Source organism: Protopterus annectens, chromosome 3.part0 (assembly GCF_019279795.1).
Source record: "Protopterus annectens isolate FY-2018-M chromosome 3.part0, PAN1.0, whole genome shotgun sequence".
NCBI lineage: Eukaryota > Metazoa > Chordata > Ceratodontiformes > Protopteridae > Protopterus > Protopterus annectens.
Genome location: NC_056731.1, coordinates 809,798,004 through 809,820,590, shown reverse-complemented (window position 1 = coordinate 809,820,590; position 22,587 = coordinate 809,798,004). Strand labels below are relative to the sequence as shown.

The 22,587-nt window shown below is 40.3% G+C and overlaps 1 protein-coding gene across 2 annotated transcripts in view; it reads right to left on the bottom strand.

Annotated features, from left to right (window-relative positions):
• The window catches only part of DUSP22 (dual specificity phosphatase 22), a 938,178-nt gene that overhangs the window by 506,537 nt on the left and 409,054 nt on the right, over nt 1-22,587 (bottom strand). For both annotated transcript variants that reach the window (XM_044065151.1, XM_044065152.1), the window contains exon 3: nt 9,504-9,586. In XM_044065151.1, the coding sequence (XP_043921086.1) occupies nt 9,504-9,586 (83 nt within the window). The remainder of the gene's footprint in view (nt 1-9,503; nt 9,587-22,587) is intronic.

Here is a 22,587-nt window from a genome sequence, read left to right as displayed (position 1 = left end):
ATCCCTGATAACCTCTTCTGTGCTCAGTGGATTGCCACCTATATGGTAGCTAGGGGTAACCTTGTTTTTCCCGAGGGGTATGACTATGCATTTCTTGGCGTTTAACTTTAGGCCATGGCTCTGGCACCAGTTATCCGTGTCTATGAGACCCTTCTGAAGGATATCTGTGTCAGATGTATTCTCGACTATGGCGCCCAGTTTGCAGTCATCTGCAAATTTTGTCAGCCATAACCCTCCTGTGTTTGCTTGTACTTCTGGAAAGTAGATGCCGAACAAGAGTGAGCCCAGGACTGAGCCCTGTGGGACACCACTTGTGACACGCTTTGAGTCTGACATGGCGCTAGCAACTCTAACCCTGTGGGTTCTGTCACTTAGCCAGTTTGCAACCTATCTTGTGACGTAAGGGTTTACATTTAAGCTGATGAGTTTTTCAATGATACCTGAGTGGGGTATTGTGTCGAAAGCCCTTGCCAGGTCGAGGTAGGCTGTGTGGACTGCCTTTCCCTCATCAATGGCCTTGGTGACTGTTTCGAAGAAGTCAACCAAGTTTAAAAGGCATGATCTGCCTTTGACAAAGCCAAACTGGGTTGGATCCAAAGTCGTCTGCAAGTCCCCTATGTCTTTACTTATGAGTTCCATTATGATCCTCTCCATAGCTTTGCAGATCAGGCTTGTCAAGCTGATGGGACGGTAATTTCCAGGGTCGGTGGAGGCACCGCCTTTGTGAAGTGGGACCACAGTTGCCATGCGCCACTCCTTGAGTACGTATCCTGAGGTGAGGCTAAGATTAAACAGCTGTCCTAACTGCGGGTTTAATTCCTCATTGAGTTCATGGAGCACACAGCCGGGGACACCATCTGGTCCCATGGATGCTGTGTTTTTCGCCTTGGAGAGAGCAGTTCTCACCTGAACGTTAGAGATGTTTGGGGGGCTACAATCCTCTGGTATAGATATCTCTCCTTTTGGGAGAGTTTGCACTGAACCTGTCAGCCAGTATATGTTGGCAATGTCTGTAGGTTCAGTGATTTTTACATCATTTTGAACTAATTCTGAGCATATCTGGGAGTTTCCTCCCAGGTTTCTAACATAGCTAAAGAAGGCCTTATGATTGTCTTTTGAGTCCTTAGCGATTTTTCTCTCAAAATTTGCCTTGGATGATTTTATGAGAGCTCTTAGTTTTTTACTTATAATGATCAAAGGTGTCTTACCTTTTAAGGATTTTGCTCTATCTTGTAGTAGCTTCCTCCTTTTGTTGTAGAGCTTGTTTATGGCTGGGGTCCACCAGACTGGACACTTGCCTTTGGTACAAAGAGTCTTTGTTTTGTTTGGGATTGCCTCATCCATGCAGTCCTGTAGGTGCTGGTAGAAGGCATTTGCAAGTGATTCAGCAGTTTGAGTAATGTTTTCCGCCAGCTCGGGGGCCTTAAAAGAGACCACACTAGTCTTTAGAAGTGTGAAGTCGGCTTTTGAGAAGTTCTTCACTGTGGTCTTTTTTATCTCAGGTGGGGGCGGGATGAGGACCTCCAGTGAGATTAGTTTATGATCTGATCTCACCAGTGAGGGGTATACTTCCGGTGTTGAGCATTGTGACCCCATGTTCGTGATGATGAGATCAAGTATGTTTTCACCTCTTGTGGGGATGGTGACTAGTTGTTCCATGGCATTTGAGTTTATGAACTCTAGGAACCTTTGGGCTAGAGTGTTGGAGCTTGAGTAGTGATCCCAGTCTATATTAGGGTAGTTGAAGTCACCTAATATGATGGTGTTTGGAGATAGATTTATCCCCTCCAGTGTTTTCAGGAAACTTTGTGAGGTTCCTGAGTTTGAGAGGGTGGCCTGTAACATGCTACAAATTGCAGAGCAGTCTTGCCTATGGTTAATTGCACCTGGATGGTCTCCGATGCATCGTGCGTTGCCACCAACCTTGAGGTGTGGGTGTCCTTGATGAATATGGACACCCCCCCTCCTTTCTTGGTGGTGTCCGGATTTTGGGGCCGGAACGCATGATATGAGGTAAAACCTGATAGTGCTGGGTGCTCTCAGGAGCCTTGAACCAGGTTTCAGTCACAGCACAGACATCGATGTTCTCCACACTGAGAAGGGCCTCGAGTGCGTGCATCTTGAGGTTGAGACTTCTGGCATTGAGCAGCATTACCCTTAGTTTTTTTCCTTTTTTGTGTTCTAGGGTGGTAGGTTTAGAATTTGAGCCTTGCCTAAAAAAGGCACTATGGGGGTGGCAAGAGCCTTTGCCAATATCCGGAAGCCCAGGGGTGACAGGTGCCAGCCGTCCCTTGCGAAGCAGCGTGGCTTGCCCAGCATGTCATCCCAGGCAGACAGACATTGGATCCCCTTTGAATGACACCAGAGTTTAAGCCAATTATTAAAGCTGATCATCTTATCTCTGTATTGTGGCATCATTCTTGGTGAAGGTAGGATACTGCTCAAGGTCAGGGTCATACCTGCCTGGGCTACATAATCAGAGAGCTCCTCAATGTCTCTTTTCATGTAGTCCAAGGAGGTACGTCTCAGGTCGTTTACACCAGCGTGGACAATGACGGAGTCATACTTGTACCTGCTGTTGAGAGACCTGAGTGCTTGCGTTATGTGGCAGATTCTAGTGCCCGACAGGCAGCTTACTGTGACCTTCTCCTTACTCAATCTGGTGAGCGGGACATCAGTGTGTCTGACTATGGAGTCACCAATGACGAGTGTGTCTGGCATTGTGTTTGGCCTTAAGGGCTGTGACTGTTTGGCACACTGACTATGTGGTCTATGTGTTTCATGTGTTATGTCCTGAGGTGGCAGTTGTTTGGGTGTCTGCTTTGGTGGCCTCTGCTGTTTTGGTAGATTTTTGATCAGAGCCTCCGAGTATGTCTTTGTGTGTTTATGTGTATGATTTGAAGTTGTGATAGTACTATGTGAGACTGGGTATGTGGTGTGTGTGGTTACCTTCTCCTCCTGTCTGGTCTTGCCAGTCCTATGTTGAGAGAGCTCAGCCTCCAGTTTGGCTGTATAGTTGCATCTCTCGCATGTATTTGTGTTTTGTGGGAGAAGGAGAGGGTTGTCTGTGTACATGAGGCAACCGCAACATTGCCTCAATATTCCCAGGTTCACCAGCTGAGCAGGAGAGGACACTAGCAACTGATCCCTTGACATGCTAGAAGGAATAGACAAAAACTTTAAAAAAAGACTCCGGGGGATGTGGGTGATCGAGAAAGGGGTTTTAGGCTGGTGGGGTACTATGTATAATAAAAGTGCTATATCAAGGTAAAAAAGTACTTTAGGAGCAAGTGCTAGGCATTACAGATAGAGAATAGTCTACTTAGGAATCAAGTAGAGCTGAACTTTTTAGTTATAGGATACGCTGGTTTGATCAGTAGTACAGTGCAAGGAAGGCTGTTTTAAGGGAAAATTTGAAGAGTGGACTTTAGGTAGCCCGAATAGTTTAACCTTGATTAACCGCCGCTGCTCTTGTGTGCTCCTGTGGCAACTCCGCGCTAAATCGGGGGAATGCACAAAGAGATGCTATCCTCTCTTTTGATAATCACATTGCCACAGTAGTCAGGAAATCCTTCTACATAGCACACCTCATCACAAAAGGTTTCTCATCCAGGAAAAAAGAGGTGATTGTTCCCCTCTACTCGTCACTCATTAGACCCATTATAGAGTACAACGCCCCTTTTGGTATGTACCTCACAAGACATCTACAACAACTGGAAAGGCCACAGAAATACCTCACAAAGAGGATTACTGGCCTCAAACAGATGCCCTATGCAGACCGTCTCAAAAAACGCCAGCTTTACTCTGTCGCATATCGCCTACTCAGAGGCGATCTCTACCTAACATACAAAGCTATGTCAAACCCAGAGCTGTTGGACATGCTCCATGTAAAGAAATCCCAATCCCTCCAAGCTACACGCTCTAGGGACCTAAACCTTGTCACCACAATAAGCAGAACATGCTGGAGGAATACCTATCTCAGAGACTTCCCGTACTCTGGAACAAGCTACCTATCGATATCAAACAAACCTCCTCATTAGCACTCTTCAAGAAAAATCTTGATGATTGGATGGGAGACAGGAAATTCACCCCGGGGATCACTTCTGTGGCTCTGCTTGACAGAGGCACAGGAAAATAATTTTCTTGGGTGGCAAAAGCCAGGGTACTGTTTGGCTAGGCTTATATAGGCCCTAGGGCCAATAGCCTAGTACCTACCTATGAACCTATGAACCTATAAGTATGGAACCGACATCATTTTTATTAGACGGTATTACTGCAACTGCAATTTAACTTTTATTTTCATCATCCATTGTTTACAGAACTTCTGTAAGGAATGACTTAATAAAAAGGATTGTTGTATTGTTGTCCATGATCCCAACAATTTTACTTCAACTCTTTGCTTTCCATTTTTTTCTAATCAAAAAGTGATTATACTTACTTTGTGGGATAGAAAGGCTTCATTTCAAGTGCCCTGTATTCTTAAACTTAAAAAGGGCAAAAAAGCACTCATAACAAATTGTGCCACTTCAAACACATGACAACGGGGAAGAAGATATTTGATCATGCTGCCATGCTAAACAGGGTGCAGACTTACGCAAGCTCTTAACTCAAACAAAAACCTTCAGAAACTGATTTTTGAAATCTCTTTAGGGGCTAGAAATATTGCATCTAAGTGCATGCTGGGGGGGGGGGGGTTAACATTCTCTTTTAGATTTAAATGGAGTGGTGGCATAACTAATAAGCTAGTATATGACATTCAGAAATATCTAATCTACTCACATTCCGATAAACAATCAATGATTCTGATAATGTTGTAAGGTATTTTGGAAAATCTGGACCTAAACAGTATCATCTTAATTTGATACCAATTATGCCATTAAATCCAAAAAAAAAAACAAAATTACCAGCAAATTGTTGCCAAATGATGGACCTTTTCACAGACTTTTATATGTAGGCTCCTACTGAAAGGAAAATCTGGAGATGAAAAAAAAAAAGCAACTGACAAAGATATGCTAATCACATATAAATAAATGATTACCAAAAGAGAAGATAAGTACTCCTAGCATGACTTACAGAAAAAACAAGAACAGCTTTACAGTAAAATAAACATCAGGGATAGAAAAATATTCATTGACTGCACTGCTCAATATAAACCTTAACATGAACAGATTAAAAGACCCATCATTGATAATTAATTTTCAGCTTTGAAATATTCTGATTTTTCGAGGTTTACACAAGATGTTATTGAAAATGCAGCCATGTGTACACACAACTAAATAAACATTTTAATACAGTGCAGCCACAATCTGTATATAGGACTTCACCTAATTTGAGACATACAATCATTTGCAATATGATCCTTTTGCAGCTGCAACAAAAGGTGGCATTAGAATGCTCTTTGGTATGTACAAATATAGAGGTTGTACACCAGTACATTTTCATCAAGGATGGTAGAAATAGTTTTGTCTGTATGAAATACTTATGAATACTGACAGGCTGCAATTTTGAATTCTAAAACCTTTGGCACTAAAAAGTCACTTCTGTGAATATATGTGTTTCAGATAACTTTCACTGCATTTGGAAAACAATACACTTTCAATGAAATCTATGGACATCTATAAGCCATAACAAAAATTTTGCTGACATTGTCATTTGGACCTGAACCCCAAAACAGGGCTTGTATGGATAATTTTACTAGATGTTAAGGTTACCCCAGTCTTCGGCACCATAACAGAGAGACAATTTCAGCAGCCTTCATTAAGGAAACAGAACAGTTCCAGGTTGGCATTAACACTATACTTTAGCTACAGTGACATAAGTGAGTACATACCAATGCATGATGTATAAGTTGCAAAATCATTAATTGACAATCTTACATTAACACTACACATGTGTGTTATTAAATAAAACATGATGAAAAACAACTGTAGACATTTTCACCATCTTCACAAGGAGACCACATTTTTTTAATTCTACATATAATCAATAACATGAAGCTGACGTACTTTACCAAAGGTTTTTCTTGAACACATTGCAACAACTCAATGTGATTGTGATATAACTCTGGTGGCAGGGCTCTGCATAGTGTGATTTCTAAGGAGATGCATCATGTTCAGAATAACTTAGAATTTTTTAATTCTGCAAATGTAACCATTTCATCTGGTAACCATTTGAAGTGTTGGGACCCACTACAGCAAGTCCTGAAAAAGTGAGACTGAATGGCAAAAAGATCAGACTTGCATATACTAAGTCCGAGATGCCAGTTCTCGGAATATTCCCTTTCCTTTGAGGTACGGCAAACTGAGAGTTGGTATATATAAGTTTGAGTGGTGCGGGGCAGGGGGTGGCTTGCCCCCCCTTGCAAAAATAAGTTTTAAGGAGAAGAGTGATCTTTGAGATTCACTTTTCTCTTGTGTTTTCTGGGGAGTTTTTCCAGCATGTCAGCACTTGACATTTCGATTGCTGACATTTCAATAGGTAGCCTTTTCTCTACTTAGGCAGAGAGGGTAAAGTTGCATCATTTTCACTTGCTCTATCATAACTATATCTTATCCTCCGCCACCATTTCTAGCTGTAATTCTAATATTTGACATGCCATTTTGTTATAGCAGTAGATTAATTCTATTCCAAGGCACAGGGAAAGTAATGACATTGAACTGTGACAAGAAATAATACTGTATTTGATTTGATTTTGCAGCAAAATGTCTATTTCATAAGACAATACTGAACGTGTTTTTTGTTAGATTATGGCAGAAGTATTGTTAGAAATCTTTCAGAATGGTGTTAAAACAGTATAAGAAAACACATTATGTAGATATAGTGTTGAAGGAAAATATAAAGTTGGTTTAATCATTTACAGATATTACATGCTCACTGCAACTGTTACTTGAGGTCAGACTAGATCCATTAATCCAAAAGTATATGTAGTTTAATATATATATATATATATATATATATATATATATATATATATATATATATATATATATATACACACACACACACACACACACATATATATATATATATATATATATATATGCACACACACACACACACACACACATATATATATATATATATATATATATATATATATATAAAATACAAGAAAGGGGATAATTAATTCCTGCATATTTTCCATGTCCATAGGGTCTACTTAATTAAAATCAGTTAATGATTATAAAATTAGCAAAACTACAAGTAATATTGCAGTTCATAAAAAATTAAGGTGAGTAGGTGCCAATTTACTCATCTACTGAAAAGCTAACATAATTATTTTCTCGACCTTAATGTCTTCCTCACATAGCCAAGTCATGGGTATATTACACTAGACCAGGTGTTAAGAGTGTTTTTTTTCTGCTGCCATCCCAATGCTTCAGTGACTCTGAGAAAATATTTATTTTGTGCTCCCTGCAAATTATCATCTTTTCAGATCTCTTAAGTTCTATGGCTTTCATAAGCACTTACTTCTTGAATCACAAAACAAACAAATAAATAACCGATAATACATTTTGAGGCCTTAAATATAAAATCTTAGTTAAAAAAAATCCGGCTCATAAAGACTCAATGATATGCAGCAGTAGCCTGTATTAGTCTAATGAAACTACATGTCATGGCATAGGTTGATGAAAGGGGTGTGACGGAAAATATATTTTCAGATATCAGCAATAAAAAGATGATGAAAGTTTAATCAGGGGTTTTCTTAGCTGAAAAGTGTCTAGATGTCACGTACCTCAACTCACTCCTTCCTCATTGGCTACTTCTAAGGGTTTCACTTCCTGACGGCAAAAGTCCCATCGCCTACAATGTAAAAACTCTAATTCCACTTCAAGGGTTATCAGTTGCCTTCAGTTTAAACAAACTTGATAATGGGTAACAGCGACAACGCGTAAGAAAAGATCTTTAAATAAAATGCGTTTATAAGTTTTGCACTTTACATTGCCATGGGTTTTTCACTATATGATGAAATTAACGTCTCCTAAAAGGCATTTTGTAATAATTTTTTCTAAAGGTTTTATTTTTGCCTCCCCAACTGCAGACCATAACCTTCTCCAATGAGTGTCAACTGACTCAGCAACAGCCCACTGAAGGCAGGCATGAAGACTATTTGTGCCATGGTCATCCATGGACCTCTGCCCTACTGCAGTTAACTCCCACCTCAGACCATCTGGACTAGGACCTCAGAGGGCATGTAGTGGACAACCCATATCACCATAGATCCTCTAATTGTCTTTATCTCCATTGCTGCCACTTCTCCCAGCCCATCAGACTCTAATGATCAGAGGATTCACAGAAAGCCCTCATTAACAGAGACAGCTTGAGCAATTCTAATAAGCTCTAATTCAGTCATCAGTTGGCAAAATAGAAGCACCATTTCCTTCCCTCCAGGATGGGTGAGCCAGCATTATCATCTCACTCCCATCTTCCCCTTGCTGGTTCTTCCAGTGCCCACCCAGCTATTCTAACTCTCACTGCGTGGGTCATAGGGATTCAACCATCTATACAATAGAGTAATGCAAGTTTTGTGATTGCAGTCACACCATCATAACACACATTCTTATTCCAAATGCTCTTTAAGTGTCTGTCATCATACTTTATATAGGATAACAACTTCACTAAAGTCTTTTTACCTTCTGAGATACTGAAAAGTTTTTGTAACTTATTGCAGTTTAAACAGTTTCCTTTTAAAAGAAAGAGGGAATGTTTGAATACATTTAGTACTGCTTACAAGACACCAAAAAAGTTGTTTTACAGTAAATTCTTGATCACCTACAAACAAAATTCCTCCACTATTTAACTGCTTATTTATCTCAAGGAAGACAGCAAAATTCTTACCAATTTTTAAGTACATAGTGAGAGGTAAAGATATTTTTGTTTCTAACTAATCCAGCAACAATTAGCAAAAGTTATGGTGGAATCAGTTCAAGGTAAAAATAGTGCAAATGTTAATGCAGTCCATAAATGCTTAGAGGAACTTACAATCTATCAAATATATTAATTAAAGTGCTTCAGTACAACTGACGTGCAATTATAAGGAAATATGATGCATACACAACACAGAAGGAAACTACTGACAGAAGTGAAAAAAAATCAGGAGATAAGATTTAGCTATGGTTTATAGCACAAAAACAAAAGTGTAACTCAATTATTAAATTCTTTTTGAATACTGCAGTCACAGAAAAAAAGTGTTCTTAATATGTACATTCAAGTACAAAGATGTACAGCACTTCAAATCATAATAGTACCAGCTGGGTTACAGACCTATTTTCCAGCTCATAGTGCATCATGTTTAAAAGGTTTAGCTTTATATAACCTTTAACAATATGCTGAGAATGGCCTAGCTTTGTAATAACTTATCTAAATGAAATCTGTGGCAAACAAGCAGCAGTATCAACAATATTACATAATATGCACCAGAATTAGGGATTGTTTTGGTAAAAGTTCAAAGTGTTGTTTACATGTGTGAAGGAACAACTATTGAACAAAAAGCTTTCTCTTACCTCTAACACAGGCCTCGCACTGTCGTGAACAGAAAGAATATGAGTAATATTATTCTTGCCTAGTTGTTCTCTGTCCCGGGCATCTGAAACAGATAAAAATCAATACCTCTATTACTAGGCAGCTAAAGTTCTATAGTTAATTTGGATGCATCTTTTGAAAAATCTGACTCCTGTTTTAGGCTAAATGAACTAAAAGAGAAAGAACAAATGCCAGTTCTAAAAGAATTACTTTAGTGCAAAGTTGTTCAACATCAGCTTCCCCAGCTGTAAATTTTTCATAAGCAAATATGCTCAATATTATTTTTTTTTTTAATGACTATTTCTCCCTGTGTACCTACTAAACACCAAGACATCCATACTGGTCTTGAGCCCATTCTTTCCCCGACACTGGTGAGTACGCAGTGTGAATAGGGCAGCTGACAATTCAAGCGACCATCATATAGGCAGCCAAGAAGATAGTTTGTACCCTCAAAAGCATATGGGAAATGATTGCATTTCTTCACAAAACAAAAGGCATAATCCATGCCCCAGTGGCTGAAATGAGCACCCATAGTACTGATGGACCTCCTACAACCTCTCCATCGTCTATGCTTCCACCAACACACAATGAGGGTCACCATTAGTGGCTTGGAATTTTTACCCTCCGTCCTGGCAATTTTGGTTTCACACAAGCCTCTACTTATACGGTGGCAATCAGCTGACAAGAACCACCTCTCACTCCCTCTCAGATGGGTGAACCAACATTGGCCACTCCATCCCATCCTCTTCCCTAGCTTCTTATCCAAGTTCTTCCAGCACCTGAACTACTATTCAAACTTGTGTCATCTAGATTGTACTCGGGGCTTTATGCCTCTATACCACAGAGCCAGACTCTGTTCAATATAATGTTTGGGTAACATCTCCTACTTATATCTGAAGGACACTGTCAAAGAACATTCACTTGGAAGATACTAATTTTTGCACCATTTCTTTTGCACTATTTATTTTTTCAACCTATTATACATATGCAAACTTTAAGACAGGCTGCCAAATTCACTTGACAGTAATTTTCAAATGATGCAGAACATTAAGTACTGTACAAGCCAGCTCTGCTGATACACAGGAATACATCTGAACTACAACCCAGGCAGACTGAGTTTAATTAGCTGCTTTGGGACTTTTTTGAACTAGTGAAGACAGAAGGGCAATGAAAAGGTACTGCCTGCTCACTTCTTCTAGAAGGGCAAGTATGCATAGTCAGCAACAGGCACCTGTGAAAGCCAAGGCTATGGGGGGCCCCCACTGACTTGCTGCTGGGGGGGGGGGGAGTGCCCAGAAGAAGGCAAAAGTAGTGACTGGTTGCAGCTACTGGAGCAGCTGCCACATGTGGCTTTCTGTGACTGCTTGCAATGGCAAGCTATTTCTTGGGGTGTGGTTCCATTTTTTTCTTCTTCTGGCTTACAAACAACAAGGGAATGACTTTACATCATCCTCAAGCTGTAATCTTTCAGGTCCGCTGCTTGCAAGCAAAGGACCTGATTGATTACAGCATTTTCACTGCCATTCCTCAGAAAGCAATAAAAAGGAACAGACTGAGCATTAATACAGGAAACAGTGCTAAGAAATGCTCTGTCCTTAATAAGCAACTGTGTGCTCAGAAGATAAAGAATTGCAATAAAAACATCAGCTTCATCACCAACACATTGCAAATAAAATGCAACATCCCAGGAAGGATGCAGACTTCAGAATATTTATTGGATGAAAAAAAAAAATGGCAGTCATAAAACCAGTTTCAAAGTCTATATGTGTTGCATTTCGAATCCTTTTTCCGATGCTTTGGTGCTGGCACTGAATTTTTTTTTATCAGTCCTGTTACTGCTATAATCTTTCAGGTCCTCTTAAGAAGAAGAAAAAAAAAAACTTGATTAATTTCATCATTTCATTGCCCTTCCACTTCATTTTTTTTTGTTGTTTAACTAAGAAGATACAAAGCTTCATAACTTAGCTTGAAAGTCACTTAAAGTCAAAAAGTAAATAGGATTACACTTCTTAACTGTTCATGGTGTTTCAGAATGTCCCTGATTTTGTTTCATAGTTTTGCCCTTTCCTCTCAAAAAAATGTTGATTTTCTCGTCAAATATGGAGGATTACATTTAGTCAGTAATGGTCATCTTTTTTTCCCCCTCAGAATGAGATAACTCCACTTTACATAAAAGTGGCTATAAAGTACAGTTGTGTATACCTAACCATAAATGTACATGCTTGAGTGTATTCATCGTTGCCATTCTGACAGTTGGGATTTCCTGCTGTGAAAGCCCTCGACTGGCCCGACTACCAGAGAAACGTATCGACAGATGCCTTAACTGACATCGGTACGCTCAGGTATAAAGGGAGCCAGCCTGCATCATCACTTCAGTATTTTCTTGGCTCCATGAAGGAGGAGCCCAGAGTTAAGCACAGGAGGATAAAGAATGGGATACCTAACCCAGGGTAGTCTGGGGAAGTGCCTAAGGACGTATTTGGAAATTCTAGGCCTACCTAGTAGGCCAAGGGTGTAGGAGGGAGGGAAAGAAGACTGCAACAGGGAATGCACTCTAACATCTACATTAATGGTAAGTGTACACAACTGTACTATACTCTTCATGTTTCACTGAGGGTGGATGGAGATTCAGTAGAGGAGAGGATCCCCTGCAGGACAGCTGAAGCAAATCCTGCTCTGGATTTAGAGAAAGCTGGCAGGTGGTAGTTCTTTGTAATGGTATACACAGAAGACCAAGTGGCTGTTTCTAGAATGCCTTTGGTGGGTAACCCCTTACTTGGCTGTAGAAGTAGCTGTGGCACCGGTAGAGTGAGGCTGTAGCAGAAAGAAATGCAGTGAGAAATCCACTTGGAAATGGTCTGTTTAGAAGCTGGTTTTCCTTCAGATCCAGGGGCAAAGGTCATGAACAGTTTATGTGATTTCCTAAAGAACTTTGTCCTGTCTAGGTAGAAACATAACATTTTGTGCACATCCAGGGAGTGCAGTAATCTTTCTCCATTGTTCTGAGGATTGGGAAAGAAGGTAGGCAGATGGATGGCTTGATTCAAAGACACACTGGTTACCATCTTAGGCATAAAGGAAGGGTTAGTCCTAAGGGAAACCCTCTCTTTATGGATAATGATGAAAGGCTCTACTGCCATTAGGGCCTGTAACTGTGAGACTCTTCTAACTGATGTAAAGGCTAAAAGACAAGCAGTCTTCCAAGTGAGAAAGTTTTAGAGAGATATTAGCTGCAGGTTCAAAGGGAGGCAAAATCAATTTTCCAACACATAGTTGAGGTCGCATGGAGGTGTAGGTTTTCTCCTGTGGGGCCTAATGTGAATAACACCCCTAAGGAATTGTTTCAAAAGGGGGGGTGTGAGAAGATAGGGGGAAGAACAGGAATGTGAGCAGAGATAGATGAGGCATGTATTTTTATGGAGGAGTAGGAAAGGCGTTTATCCAGTAGGCTACCCAGGTACTCTAGGATGGCCAACATGTTAGCTGAGCTCGGCTCATGGAGGTGCCTCTAGCACCAAGCAGAGAATCTTTTCCACTTGGCTGTGTAAGATTTCCTTGTGAGGCTTTCTGGATTCCTTCAGAATGTTTTGCACCTGTTAACTTAAGTTGGTGTAGCAGTTAGTTGCTGAGGGATAATCCAGGCTGAAAGATTCATGGTCTACAAATTGGGGTGCACTATCCTCCCTTTGTCTTGGGTGAGGAGGTCTACCCTCTGTGGAAACTGCCAATGTTTTTGATCAGTGAGCTGAAGGAGGAGAGGAAACCAGTGTTGCTTGGGCCAGTTTGGAGCTATCAGGTCTTCGAGAATCTGTGACTGGTCTGAGGCCTGTATTAGGTAATCGTCCAGGTAGGGGTAAATCTGGACCCCTTTGTTCCTGCAGTAAGTAATGGCAGGAGCTAGGCACCTTGGGAAAACCCTTGGTGCAGTAGATGGTCCAAATGGCAGAGCTGAAAATTGATAATGACTAGGGCTTGCTCTGAAGCAAAGAAAGTTTCTGTGTGACTTTGAGATGGCAATGTAAGGGTAGGTTTCTTTTAGGTCTAAAGACACCATGAATGCCTGAGGGGCTATCATGGGGAGAAGCTTCTGCAGGGCCAACATTTTCAATTTTGGTACCCTGAGAAAAAGATTTAAGTTGGACAGGTCCAGATTGGGACGCCAAGAACCTTCTTTTTTGGGTACCAGGAAGAGTCTTGAGTAAAATCCTTTCTATTATTGATCTTCTGTAATGGGGTCCACTGCTACCTGGGAACACAAAGTTTGAATTTGTTCTACATCCTGAGTTTTCTGATGCAGGGGTACATGTGCATATCCTGATAATTTTAAGGGCTCTTTGAAACTGAGTTTTTAACCACTGGCAAAAATATTTGGAACCTAGTGATCTGAGGTAATATGGGTCCAGTTTTGAAACAGGACAGTCTTCCTCCTAGCTTTGAGGTGGGGCTGGGGAAGGTAGATGGAAGTAGAGAGTCATAATTTCTCTCTGGCAGGAGCAGGTGTCCAAGAACTCCCTGGTCTGTCTGAATCTGAGGCCCACTGCCTAGATCTTTGTTGCTCTGGTCTATGCCTGGGAGTTCTGTCACTCTCTGCCTTGTTTGCTCCTAGGTTTGGTGGGAAAGGACCAATGTTTGGCCAGAAAATTCCTGCTGAACCTTGGGGGGGTTGCACATGTAGAAAGTCCTTTACTGTTTGCACATATTTTGCCTTGTCCTCCATCTTTTTGAGGACTGCTTCAGGTTTAGGCATAAAAAGATATTCTTTATCAAGAGGGCATCCGGGGAAATTAGCTTTTACCAGGTCAGGGAGGGGCTACTCCCTAAGTTAAGCATGTCTCCTGATCACTGTGCCAGTGACAGCTGCCCTGCAGGAGACTTCCATGGCATCATACCTGCAGTGAAGGGAGTGTTTTGACACTTGAAAACTGGAATGGCACAGACCTAAAATTTTCTTAGAAAGGTTTTTATCCATTAGACTGGACAGCTTTAGTTTTAGTTGGTCAACAATGGTTTTCTGGTATTTGATCATATGAAATTGACAACTGAGGGCCCTCATGATGAGGGTAGCCGAAATGTATACTTTCTTTCCAAATCTATTCTTTCCAAATCTATCAACAGCCCTACTTTCTTTGTAAGTAGGTGAAGGGTTCTTAGAGGTACTGATTTTAGACCCCCTAGGGCCAGGAATGACCACTTCAGGGTCAGCAGTTGGGTTTTTAAACAGATGTTTATGAGAGTCCTCGACCCTGTAAAACCGGTCAGGCTTTCTGGGTGCAGGACGGACCGAGTCAGGATTTAAGGAAGCATCCTAAAAAACCTTTTCCACTACTTCCGGGATAGGTGGGATTGCTATGGGTTTGTGAACAGGGAGATCTAAGAACTCCCTGACTCACTTTTAAGCCTGTGGGTATTCTGCTTTTCACTGGAAATGTTGTCTCATAGCACGAAGAGTCTCTCCAAGGGTGAGGTCTTCAGGTGGAGAGGTAGAGGGCAGAATTTCCTCTGAATCTGATTCCTTAAAAGAGGTGTAAGCAGGGCCTTCCTCAGATGCAGAATCCTCCAAATCAGACTCTGCTTCTGAATGCAGTGGGTCAGTGAGGAATTTGGGGAGGTTGTCTCTTTTTCTTTTCCCTGAGGTAATATCCCCCAAAGTCTGCCTGGACCTTACAATGTTAATGAAGTCTTCAGCCAATTTGACCAAATCTTGCTGGTGTCCCTGAAACTGGGAGCCCATAAGCCTAGACAAAGACCCTGCCACAATGCCTTTCTTTCATGTGGGTTTGGTCTTAGGCCTAGGAGTACCCGATGCCGTGGTGCCTGAATCTTTAGTTTGTAGATGCACTAGAACGGCCCTAAGCCAAGAAGAGAATACCACACACAGACGAAGGGGCATGTATAAGTGTGGGAACTGTAACATATGTAGATACATTTCTGAAGGTCCCTTAGTTAATTTAGAACATTTGCCTTACACTTTGAAAGTTCCAGGACATTTTAACTGTAAGAGTAAAGGCGTTGAATACATTGGCATGTATGCATACTGTAGTGCATTCTATATTGGTATGATTACAAGAGCTCTATGCACTAGAATAAAGGAACATTATTACAACAATAGAAAACAAGACAAGACAAATGCTTTTTATAAGCATACTATCATCTGTCCCATGTACAAAAAAAATTTTCTGTGCTGGAGCAAGGAAGTCATGATTTTAGGAGTGGCAATTTTAAAACAAATCTTGAACAAAAGGAGAATTTATGGCAAATCAGATTAAATTCAGACAAAAAAAAACTGGTATAAATGATGCTGTTAACACTACATGTTTTTTGAAAGACCATACAGTCTATATAAGGAAATAACTTCCTGAGCTTTGAAATTTTACTGATTAACTGTATAACTGTTTAAGTGGAAAGATGTATTTATTGGTGTAGAGGTACTTCAAAACAGTTTTTAAGTGTGATGTAGGGCATGTATAATTTATTCTGAAGAAGTTTGGTAACGAAAGCGTGGATTAAAAGTTTTTTATTATGATAATATGAGCTACAGAAGTCTAAGGGACCGCAGGTATGTCCGGCTCCAAATTGGTCTCAACAGAGGCCTGGGTCACCAATCAAAGGTCGAAGGGGGCTGCGAAACGCCTCACTTTCCTCAACAATCACAAGTCTAGCAGGTGAGTCTGGGGGGCAAGGAGTGTCTTCCGTGGACCTAGGTTTTTGTTTCTTAGCTTTTTTTTGCACTTAGGTACTTTAAGCTTGGAACGACCAGCAGATGCTATAGTATGCAACTGCACTGATTCCTGTCTCAGAAAATGAGCTAAAAACTATGCTCTGCACCTAATAGTTCTAGTGTTAAACCTGGACAGAAACAATTGTTAGGGACATCATGGTCTGGGTCTAAGAAAGTTACACAAAGTCTATGGAAGTCTCTGTGTGGAATTTGTTTAGCACAATGGAGACAGTTATTAACTTTATCTGACATGAGTCAAAGAAGAAAGAAGAGAGTTCCCCAACAGGGTACTTATCGTTCAGATGACGTCTCTCTGGTGCGGACTGACCAATTATGTCAAATCTGCTTTGGGCTCTGGCGGCAAGAAAATACTGAAGTGATGATGCAGACCAGCTCCCTTTATACCCGAGTGCAGTGACATTGGTTAATGCATCCGCCAGGGTGAAATAAGTTTCTTTGGTAGTCGGGCCAGTCGACGGCTTTCACGAATTCCAACTGTCAGGACTGCAACAGTGAAACATGACGAAAATCTGCGGGATGGTGGATGTTTATAAATATGGAGATGACAAAAATAAATACATAGAATTTGTAACTATTACCCTTTAGGCTTACAACAATGAGAGGGATAGGTGGAGAAATAACGAAGTAAAAGGAAGAAAGAATGTTAACTGCAATTGAAAAGCAGACTAGATTGGTTAACGGTCATCACTCAAAGTTAGTGCAGTGCAGTCATGGAATTAAGACTGCATTACTCTAATGTAGGCTATAACGTCTGTGTCAAGCACATTACAAGTGCATCTTAACACTGGGATCATAGGATATTACTAGACTACGAACCAGAGGTCATTTTAAGCCTAGCTGTTTCAACCCAATCTAATATCATAGAGGTACTAGTCAATACCTAAGATTGCATTTAGTGATGACTGTCCATTGTCCAGGAGGGTTGTGGGCACTATCCCTGGTAAGAATTTACAGTGTCCCATCCACTCATCCAGGTTCCTCTTGAACAGTGTCATAGAGGTACTCTGTTTCACATGAATTGGTAGCCTGTTCCAAAGATGTGGCAGTTACTGGGAGATAAAGGTGTTCCTCTAACACGTCCCACTTAAGTCACAGGCTATATTTAATTTGAGTTCCTGGAACGGGTAGCCCTAGACCCATTTGATTTATGGATATGCACTAAGTTCATTAGATTTGGGTCGTGGGTTGCTCTGTAGACCAGGCATAAGTCTCCCCTAAGAAGTTTATATAATATGGAGTATACTGACAAGGAATTTAGTCAGTCCGTGTACAGCACATGCTGGAGGACTTTGATCATTTTTGTTAGAAACCTCTGAGGTCTCTCTAATTGCTGTAGATGCTTAGTACAGTACATATGTTGTACTCAATTATGGGCCGGATAAGTGCAGAGTATGGGGGGGTTATAACGTCTTTTGCTCTCAAGGCGATGCCTTTACTAATCAATTGGGCTGCATGGAAAGCTTTCCTTTCAACAGTAAACACATTGTGGTTAAAGTTAAGGTCGTGGTCAACCTATGATCCCAGATCCCTTAACACTTCATTGGTACTTAGAGTGTTGTTATTGATTTAATAGTGTGAAGGGACATTTTTTGTGCCAAAGGGAATAATGATGCATTTCTTTGCATTCAGTCTGAGACCGTGACTAATACACCAGTCGTTGGTCTGTGTGAGACCATCCTGTAGTATACTGACATCATTTAGGGATTCAATGATTGTACCTAATTTGACCTGAACTTCTGAGAAGCATATACCAATATAGTAGGGGGCCCAAAACTGACCCCTGTGTCACCCCACTGGTAACAGGTTTACTGGTTGATGTGAAGTCACGCACTTTGAAAGCGCGTGTTTGGTTTGTGAACCAAATAATTTCAAAATGAGAATAATGTCCAAATGTACACTAAAATGCAGTGCTGACAGCTCACTTTTAATTACATATAATTAATTTGTCTATATTACTCTATTAAAATATGCTTTGCTCTTTCCAAAACAAATATACTCACATGCTCCATGTGAAAAGTATCAACAAGCAGTGCTATGCTGGACCTTTGTCAAAAGCACTACAACAAAAAGATGATGTGTCCCACTGACTGCAGCAATGCAGATTTTACATATACACAAGTACATCTCAAAATTTCATTTGGATCAGTAAATGGTATCATATCATCTCCTTGTTCAAGTGCCAATTTCAGGAAATAACAGATGCATTCTTACTATGTTGGTTTATCGATTCACAGGACCCTCCTTAATGGATCCTTCATTAGGTTCACTTATTCCACAAAGGAATACTTCTGGAAGGTCCTATACTAGAGAATCTGCTCAATCCTTTCCAACAAATGCAGTCTTGTCACAAGCCAGATACATAAACATGTCTATCGCCAGATTCTGACAGTTCACCAACAAACAGCACATTTCAATAGATTGGGGAATGACAAAGAGATTTGTCACCTATACTGATAAATAAATACTCGCCTAGATTACAAACAATGAAAAATACACTAAAGATTCATTCATGCACAGGGGGTGGGATGGATATTCATCAACCTACAAAGAAGGTCTTCTCATAGATCAAGTGATATTGTAAACATATATCTGGCATCAAGGCCCATTTTGATGGGTCTTTATCTGGCCTAAATTCCCAGCAGTAGCCCACAATGGACATAGAGTTATATTGCACTGATTAAACAGGCTTGCATTGACAACCAATTAAATTTCATGTCATCTTAAAAGTTCTGGTTCCTTTTTATCTAGTCCTAAATGAACTGGGTCTTCCTTATATCAAACAGCTGGTAGCTCAGTAGTGGCAGACCTGGACACTTTGTTCAGCCAACCTGGTGCTGCTCATGTTTCCTGGGGCATGACGGAGTGTTCTGTTAGTTGTTCCTTTTCTTACCAATACCTTTGGAATTTATTGCCAATTTGGGTGAAGATATCAATCACCACCATTTAGTGGTTTAAAGTGGGGCCCAAAACACATCTTTGTTTTTTTTTTTTTTGTTTGTTTTTTTACCTGACATACAACAGAGTCCTGGCTTTCTTGATATTCAAGTTCCTTCAGCTTTTACCTTGTAACTTATTTATACATCAATTACTTTATCCAGTTTTATCACTTAGTTTTAACTGTTTTTCTTTTCTTACATTTTTTGTCTTCTAATATTTTACTTTGTATTTAATACACTGTCTATTTTTGGGTTATTTCAATAAATCAGAACTTCAAAAAAAATCATACACATGGAGTAATAAAACAAGCAACTTTTAATCTGATGCAGAAACACACCTAAGGATAACTCAGGCAAACCAGGTGCAACAAACAACCAAAAAATGTATAAACACAGTCCACAAAAGTGTTGCACTAGGAATGACACAGGTAGGTAAAATCTGTTGTAGTTTATTCCACAAGTAAACAAGGATAAGTGCTTTCACAGAAAATAAAAACTCTGCTTCATCAGATCCACCACATTCCAAACAGAAGCAGCTTAAATCCTACATACCCCACCAATCATGAGCCAAATTAACTCACACACCTTTTTTCTTTTAAAAGGTACAAATGCATACAGCCAAAAGCATTATAAAAATCATTCATATGTAACAAAAGCATTTAAAATATTCACCTGAACAACCTGCATGCTTTCAATAAAGGTTTGAGAAGGACATTCACATTTAGTCCCAACCCTTTATGCGCTTGCATTCTAACAATCCACTCAAGTTCCACAGTCTCTATACGATTCCATGTCACCCATTCTCAGAGTTTCAAAGACTATCAATAACTCTAAACTTGAACTTATGCTCAGCTCCCTTCTCCAATATGTGTTTCGCTAGAGCATTTGACATGTACTTAATATTAATGGAATAAAGGTGTTCCCTTATACACTCCTTAAACTTCCGATTGCTTTTCCCCACACAGAATGAAGAGCATGTGACACAGTGCGCTAAGTAAATAACAACTTTAGTATCACAACTAGCAGACACTTTAAAATAAAATCTCCTGCCATTATCAGGGTTCACAAAAACATTATCTGTCTCAATATATGTGCAATATTTACACCCTCCACATATAAATGTGCCACTTTTTTTCAATTCCATCTCTACTCTCCTCAACTCTATCAGGATAGCAAAGAAGCCACTTAAGATTCTTTTTATTTTTAAACACAAAAGCAGGTTCATCACCCACAATAGTCTTACTCTTCTCGTCCGTTAACAGGACCAGCCAATGCTTCTTAATAACAACAGTACCATCACTCACATTACTGCAGTATGTTACTGGTAAGCTGAAGCATCTAACTGGTTCCTCTTTCTGTTCTGGATTCTCTTCCCTGTATTTCTTAGAAAAGTATGGTCGCCCTCTATCAGGTCTAAGGTGGTGACCAACATTAAGTCCAACTTCAACTTCCCTGCTTTTATATCCCCTCTCCTTAAAATTGTGTTATAAAACGGCAAATTCATCCTGAAACCCAGAATCTTGAGCATGAAGTCTAGATGCTCGCATGCCCTGTCCCTTAATGATATTACAGAATACATATGAAGGGTGCATACTAGTCCTATGCAGGAGGGAGTTCCTATAACACTCCTTCCTATATAACATGGTGTCAAATATCATAGCTGGTAGTTTAACAACCTTAATGTCCAGGAACTCTATCTCATCTGGCGAATATTTGATCGAAAATTTTAAAAAGGAAGTTGTGCTATGTTTATAATCTAGAAAACATAGTAGCTTCTCTTCATCTCTCAACCACAGGATATAAACGTCATCAACAAACCTATTATACAGGCTAACATACTTAAAGAACCTATTTTTTTCCATTCAACACATGATTATTCTCCCATTGGGCCATGACCATATTGGCGTGGCTATGGGCACAAGATGTGTCCATAGCTACACCAGAGGTCTGAACATAATAGGCTCCATCAAAAAGCAAAACATTATTTTCAAGAATTACCTCAAGAAAGAGGCAAATCAAATTGATCAGTTTACTATCATACCCACTTTGTTGCTTCAGGGGATGACAGTAAAGAGTGAATTCACATCCATGGTAACCATTAAGCATTGTTGTGTTATAATACCATCATGCACATGTTCATATAGATTCCCGAGTAAATGTTTGAAATCTCTCAACAGTGAAGCCATCTAGCACTGATCTCAATAACTTCTCAACAAAGATAGAAAAGAGCTCCGTCACCCACCCGATACTATGTGTCTAAAGGGGGGGGGGGTGTTTGGAGTCCTTATGTATCTTGGGTAACCCGTGAAAAGTAGGCACACAGGGATGTTCAATAGTCAAATAACTAGCTAAATCTGCTGAAACAGATTCACCCATAAAACAATCTTGTATAACACGATGTACTTGAGAAACCATGCGTTGGATTTTTCTGATGTAATCTTAACATATACAGCAACATCACTCAACATGGTAGAAACATTATTAAAATAAACATCCCTATCCATGACTACAACAGCGCCCCCCTTGTCTGCGGGGCGGATAACAATACCATCATCTATACGTAGTCTATCCAGAGCTATACGCTCATCCTGGGACAAATTATTAGAAATATGATATCCACCATGTCCATCAGAGATCTGTTGTAAATCATCCTCGCATAGTCTTATAAAAGCTTCCACCAAAGGGTGGTTTGGTGGTACAAACATGCTTGGTTTTATAAAAATAGAACCAATCCGATTATTACCATTACCATCATTAAAAATCAATTTCAGCATCAAATTCCACCCAAAACCCCTTAGGTCAACAACAGTATCTGCCACATCAGTTTTACCAGCAGGTAAAAAGTACAGTTTTGTACCTACCATAAATGTAGATGTCCGAACTGGATAGCATCTGCAGTTATAACAACTGGGTTGTCCTGTCGTCAGGCAGCCCTTCAGTCGGCCGGATTCCAAAGTCCGGGTCCGGCTTCGGCTGATGTCGCACTTCACCCGACGTCATCTCTGTTGGTCTTCGGGTATAAAAGCATCAGCCGACGCCATTTTCCTCAGTGTTTCTTGCCCCAGATGCCAGTAGCCCTCTTGAAGGCTAAAATTTGGATAGATGCCAATGTTTCCAAAAAGATAGAGGTAAACACAAAAATAAGCATGTATGTACATATATACAAACAAATACACCATAAAAGACTCCCCCCCACCAGCTAGCTATTAGGAGGGTAAACACCCTAGGAGTACCACAGAGGGGAAGGAGGGAGGGTAATCCTGACTGCAGATGCTATCCAGTTCGGACATCTACATTTATGGTAGGTACAAAACTGTACTATGTCCTTCATGGATGCATCTGCAGTCATAACAACTGGGTAGAATACCATAGCCAACTAGGGAGGAGGAT